Source organism: Paramormyrops kingsleyae, chromosome 23 (genome assembly GCF_048594095.1).
Source record: "Paramormyrops kingsleyae isolate MSU_618 chromosome 23, PKINGS_0.4, whole genome shotgun sequence".
NCBI lineage: Eukaryota > Metazoa > Chordata > Actinopteri > Osteoglossiformes > Mormyridae > Paramormyrops > Paramormyrops kingsleyae.
In genome coordinates, this window is record NC_132819.1 from 20,450,502 (window position 1) to 20,456,308 (window position 5,807).

At 46.8% G+C, this 5,807-nt stretch overlaps 1 protein-coding gene across 3 annotated transcripts; it reads right to left on the minus strand.

Moving 5' to 3' along the window:
* Positions 1-3,926, minus strand: rrm2b (ribonucleotide reductase M2 b). Of its 3 annotated transcripts, none has more exons than XM_072705958.1 (9): positions 3,763-3,926; positions 2,840-2,899; positions 2,446-2,562; positions 1,973-2,106; positions 1,482-1,576; positions 1,260-1,393; positions 878-982; positions 546-659; positions 1-466 (listed from the first exon to the last, which is right to left on the minus strand). In XM_072705958.1, the coding sequence occupies exons 1-9, from the start codon at positions 3,793-3,795 to the stop codon at positions 314-316; spliced, it is 945 nt and encodes a 314-aa protein (XP_072562059.1). In that variant the 5' UTR covers positions 3,796-3,926; the 3' UTR covers positions 1-313. The 3 variants fall into 3 exon arrangements, with proteins under 3 accessions (XP_072562059.1, XP_023675874.1, XP_072562060.1); XM_023820106.2 differs by having other exon boundaries at positions 2,840-2,983; positions 3,763-3,925; XM_072705959.1 differs by lacking the exon at positions 3,763-3,926 and adding an exon at positions 3,501-3,533.
* Positions 3,927-5,807: the final 1,881 nt, after the last annotated feature.

Consider the following 5,807-nt stretch of genomic DNA (forward strand, 5'->3'; position numbering starts at 1 on the left):
TTTGCTTTCAGGGTAAATTTTTTTGAAAATGTACCATGATGCAAATTTCCAGAGAAATGCTGAAGTAGCTTATTACCATGGGAGCCGTCAAGAGGCTTCTGCTCAGCCTGAGGCCTGCCTGCCTGCCCCCCCACCCCTCCATGGCACCCTAGCCACAGAGTTGGCTCTCTTCTAATATAAAACACACTGACTGGCTTTTCAATGTCATTTGGTTTACCTTAGAGTTCCAATAATGTCAGAATAACTTCATAAAACATCTTAAGTCTGAGCATAATAAATTAAAAGTATTGGGCAGGGGCGGGGGCGGGAAACGTTAAAAGTCCGCATCCAGCGTGAATTCACAGTCCATGGTGTTTGACATGACACCCAGTCTCTGGTACTCTGCAACCCGCTTTTCAAAGAAGTTGGTTTTCCCTTCCAGCGAGATGGACTCCATGAAGTCGAAGGGGTTTTCCGCATGGAACACCTGGTAAAGGGATCAGCCACTGAGTACAACGACACCACGGGAGAGCAGATGCATCTGACCGATAGCAGAGTTCACCAACCTTGGATAATTTGAGGTCTGTGAGCAGGCGGTCAGCGACGAACTCGATGTACTGCTTCATCAGCGAGCAGTTCATCCCGATCAGCTTAACGGGGAGGGCCTCTGTCAGGAACTCCTGAAAGACACGGGTGACATTTTTTTTTTTTTACAAGATGCTTTTCTCCAAAGCGACATTCAGCTGCAGTAACGACGCCTTTTTATTCAGAGCGACTGTCCAGGTGTTGCTCTTGGAGCAGTGACAGCGGCACGTGTCACGCCAAGCTGGGTTCCCGCCCCACCGGTAAGTTTGGACCGTTACGATGGCGGCGGCTTCCTGCTCAGTGCTCTCCTGACCTGCTCTATCTTGACGGCTTCGCAGATGATATCTCTTACTCGATCTTCTGACGGTTTCTTCTGCAGGTAGCTGCACAGGAGGCATGCGAAGTTGCAGTGCAGGCCCTGGAGAAACGGGAGGATGTATAATATATTAACTTATTTAACAGAGACTTTCATCTAAAGCGACATACAAGTGAGAAAGCAAGATCAGCCTGTCCCTGCAGCAATGGAGTTTAAGGGCCTTCAAGGGTCCAATGGTGACATCAAGCTGACAACCCAAGGACCTGAACTGATGTCCTTCCACTCAGTGTCCTAACCCACCGAGCCACACGCTGGCCACGAAGTGGAGACGATGTGAAGATGTTCCCACACGGAGCTCAGTCCCACCCGCCCGGCTCACCTCGTCCCGGCTGATGAGCTCGTTGGAGTACGTGAGCCCTGGCATGAGGCCCCTCTTCTTCAGCCAGTAGATGGCCGCAAAGGAGCCAGAGAAGAAGATGCCCTCTACCGCGGCAAAAGCTACGATGCGCTCTCCTGAAAACGAAGAGGATGTGGGTCAGCACCAGAGGACCACTGAACAGAGCAGAACGTGCTTGACAGAAAAGGGGAGAGTGAACCAGACCGAAGGTGGATGAGGCATCGGAGACCCACTGCAGCGCCCAGTCAGCCTTTCGTTTCACACAGGGCATGGTGTGGATGGCATTAAACAGGAAATCTCTGTGGGGGGGGGGGGGGGGGGTACCAAATGGTCAGGCTCAACCGTACATGATTAGGAGTGTGAATTAAACTCGTCACATGCAACTTCTGCAGGACACCCGGAATGAGCATTGATTATCTGTGGCTAGTTCAGCCATTAAAGAGGTGAATGTTGTTATGATTACACAGGGTCATCGACATTGTTATCTAGAGAGCTACACAGATCACATAACATCCATTGACTTGACTGAAAGCACCAGCTTAAGCATTTTTTTTTACAGAGAGACATCAGATCTATTCGGGACATGAACCGGCTAACCTGCAGTTACGAGTGCAGTCCTTTAAGCACTACCGTGACCTCTGGTCATAAGAACACTGTAACACGCAGAGATAGAGAGTAGCGATGTCATCACCAACCTCTCCTTCAGGTCTCTGATGTAGGTGTTTATCAACATGCTGTACATCTCTGAATGCACGTTCTCAATGAGGATCTGGAATCCATAGAATGACCGGGCCTCTGGGATCTGCACCTCCTGACTGAACCGTTGTACCTGAAGAGGAGGAGGAGGAGGAGGTGAACACAGGGGTCACTGCGACATAGGGAACCACAGACTGTTTGGTTTGGCAGCATGGACAAACACCACCTCACACCCCGCGACATAGGGAACCACAAACTGTTTGGTTTGGCAGCATGGACAAACACCACCTCACACCCCTAACCACACTTCCCAATCAATATATTGTATATATATATTGATCAGTTCAGTCAGAATCTTACAGACTAAGCACTTGTGGTCTGCTGCTAAAACACAGACGGGCATTTCTCCACCAGCTACTCTGATTGGCCGTCAGCAGCACACTCCCCCACAAACCACCCAGGGCAGACTCACCAAGTTTTCGTTGACAATGCCATCACTGGCTGCAAAGAAAGCCAAGATGTGGGATATGAAGTGTTTCTCGTCAGGCTTCAGTCTGTCCCAGTGAGCCAGGTCCTTGGAAAGGTCCACCTGTGCAGAGCGAGAGGACACAGTTTTGGTCTCGGTCTTAGGTGATAAGATACCTTCAACAAGCACCTGCTTCTGGAACTGCATACGGCAGAAGCTCAAAGGTTAGCCGGTTATCGGTATCGGCCAAAATTTCCACATCGGTGCACCACTAAACACAACCGATAAATAACGTTAAACATGTTATTGAACACATAAGTTCAATACTAGACAGACTAAGTTAAAGATTAAAAGCGGGAAAGCAGAATGAGGGGAGTAAAGCATGAAGGATATGAAAGACCTCTTCAACGGTCCAGAAGGAGGCCTGGGCTTGCTTGTACATTTTCCAGATGTCAGGGTACTGAATTGGGAAGATGACAAAGCGCCGAGGGTTATTCCTCAACAGCGGCTCGTCTTCTGCCTCTGTGTTCCCCTGGAAACCGTTCTGCAACATCATAGGGAGTCCAAAGTCATGCCTGATGCCCCTGTATCCTCACAGAGGTCCACTCAGCAAATTTACCCATAAAACTCCTTTCATACATATCGTCAAACCACTATGTCGAGTCCTCCTGGTTAAGTGCATAAATGTAAAACTTTTTTTTTCTCCTTCTTTTTTTTAATGAAAAGGCCGCATCATGAGGTACATAAGAAATTCTGACCACCAGTTAAACCACAACTTTTTATACATGTCCACATCGATAATTTCTCGAACATAAAATGAAAGTGATTTTTCAAGAAAAAACATTCAAATTATAACGTTCACATTTACTATTATTTGCCTAAGAGGAAAATAAGATTTGTAATATAACTAGAAAATTTAAATAGTATATTTTAAAACGTGAACGTAAGGTACACCATTTTTAACGAACTTAAGAATATCGGAATATACCTCGATATCTTAAATTTAATACCAAAACAGGTGCAAGGCTATTTATGTTATGCAAAAAGAAAATCAACATCACCTCTGAAGCCCTATACATACGTAAGTTAATTCTCCCACTTGACTATGAAATATTGCCAGATAAACACCTTTCCTTCCTGAATTCAGTATTACGTTATTGTGCCCGAAAGGTTTGCGGAGGTCGAGCTGCTAACGCGGACCCGGCGGGTTACCGTCCGGATGGACGCAGTGCCCCCTGAACGCCGGGTTCCCACGGCCGCGATGTCTCTCTCCCATAAGCTTGGTCCCACAAACGACCGAGCGACTCCCTCCCCGGTTTTCACCTGAGATTGCGACGCTAAGTTCTGGGAATCCATAGCGAGAGCGGAGGACAGTGACCCCGGCAACCGCCGAACCCCACTGCCATCTGCACCCCGCTTCCGGGAGGTTGAGTAAGAGAGCGTTAAGTATTTTTAAAAGGACGCAGGCGTACAAACACGCAAGCGCAAAAAAAAAAAAAACATTACTCAAGTAAGGTGCGCATGCGTACGTAAATACGTAGAATGTACGTATGTTGCGCATTCATATGGAAATACGTTAAGCGCGTAAACGCACGCAAATAAAAAGACATCTAAAGGTAACAGAAAGATGTCTGCAGCGACATTTTAGTTTGATATGTAGTGCCAGTCGAAGTCTAGAGCCCTAGGTGAGCTTCAACGGCGACATCCCCCCGCACCATTGCTTAGCTGTTCTGTGCTAGGACTGCAGAGGGCGCAAGTACTTCTAAGGACAAATGTATTCAAACTGTGAGGCGCGAAGGAATTAAAGGAAGGCGTACATGAGGGAAAAAGCGGAGAACTGTGGGGCATTCGAGATGAGAACACATATACTTGGAACTTATAACTATTAGAAATATTTAAAATTCAGAGGCTTGTAGCATCCAAAGATTTTGATAAACTGTGTGCAAGAAAACAGACACATCCCTCTCACTGAGATACAAGCTAGTGGGATCTATGTGTGTGAATGGCTGGGGCAATCAGGACATATATATCCGCTTTAGGGCGGCCCTGCCAAAAGAGTTTGAGAAAGTGAAATTGACTGGTGGTCACTTATGTTGATTGGCACTACTGAAAATAACATATATACCATTCAAGTAACGTAGTCATCCAACATTTGTACAATTAGTCATGAATAGAGATTTACTACGAATAGGACAATTAACACATCCAACAAACACATCCTTGGTTCAGGCCTTTAATGACCTTCTGGACACAGGCCATCAGCAGTCTGTTTGCAGAGAGAATTTTGACTTCAAGAGGTTCACTTACCTCAGCAGCGACATTCCTGTCTCTGGTGAGTCTTCATATGAAGTCAGTAGATGGATTGGGAGAGCATGGGGGGTCAAGAGGTCACTGGAAAGGGGTGTGTGGCACTTTTGTTATCACGGCAAGAGGATGAAGTTCCAAGTCTTTAGTGTCCTGGTGCTCCCTGTCTTGCAATCTGACTGCAAGACATGGACGCTATCCAGTGGTCTGACACAAAGAATGGACTCCTTTGGTACGGTCTCTCTTCAGAGAATCCTTGGGTACTGCTGGTTTGACTTTGTGTAGAACGAGCGGTTGCTAGAGGAGTCCCAAATGAGGCACATTACCTGTATTGTGAGGGAGCTTCAGTTAAGGCACTACGGCCATGTGGCGCATTTCCCTGAGGGTGATCCGGCTCACAGGATCCTCATTGCTGAGGACCCGATCGGCTAGGCCAGGCCAAAGGGACACCCACATAACACTTGGCTGTGGCAGATAGACGGTCATTTCCGGAGGGCGGGACTAGACCACGTGTTGGCCTGGGAGGCTGCCAATCAGGATCCCAAGGTGTTTATTTGTGTGACAACGTGCTGCATTAGTGCATGCTCCTCAACCTGACCTAACATCCTTGGTTAAACTAACTTACTGTGAATATTTACATTTATTTTTGTTTAGCAGATGCTTTTGTCCAAAGCAACCTACAAGCGAGGCAAATAGCACATTTCTAACACATGCTGTCAAGGAGATGACTAAGCATAAGTGCAGCTAGGCTGAGCTTCCAGTGAATGTCCAGGTAAAAGTGGAAGCAGTATCGGAGCAAAAGCTACATGTCATCCAACAAAGCAAGAACCTAATGAGACTATTCAGTCATCAGAAGTACCACATAAGAACATTCAGGGAATGCAAAGAGGCATCAGGCTAGTGGAGGAATTGGAAGAGGAAGAGATGGGTCTTGAGGTGTTTCTTGAAAATGGAAAGTGAGTCTGATGACCAGATGTGGTTCAGCAGCTCATTCCATGGGAAGGGATTTCCAAACAGCAGTGGTTTTCCCACCATTGATTTTTCAATACATCGAGACATTTAAA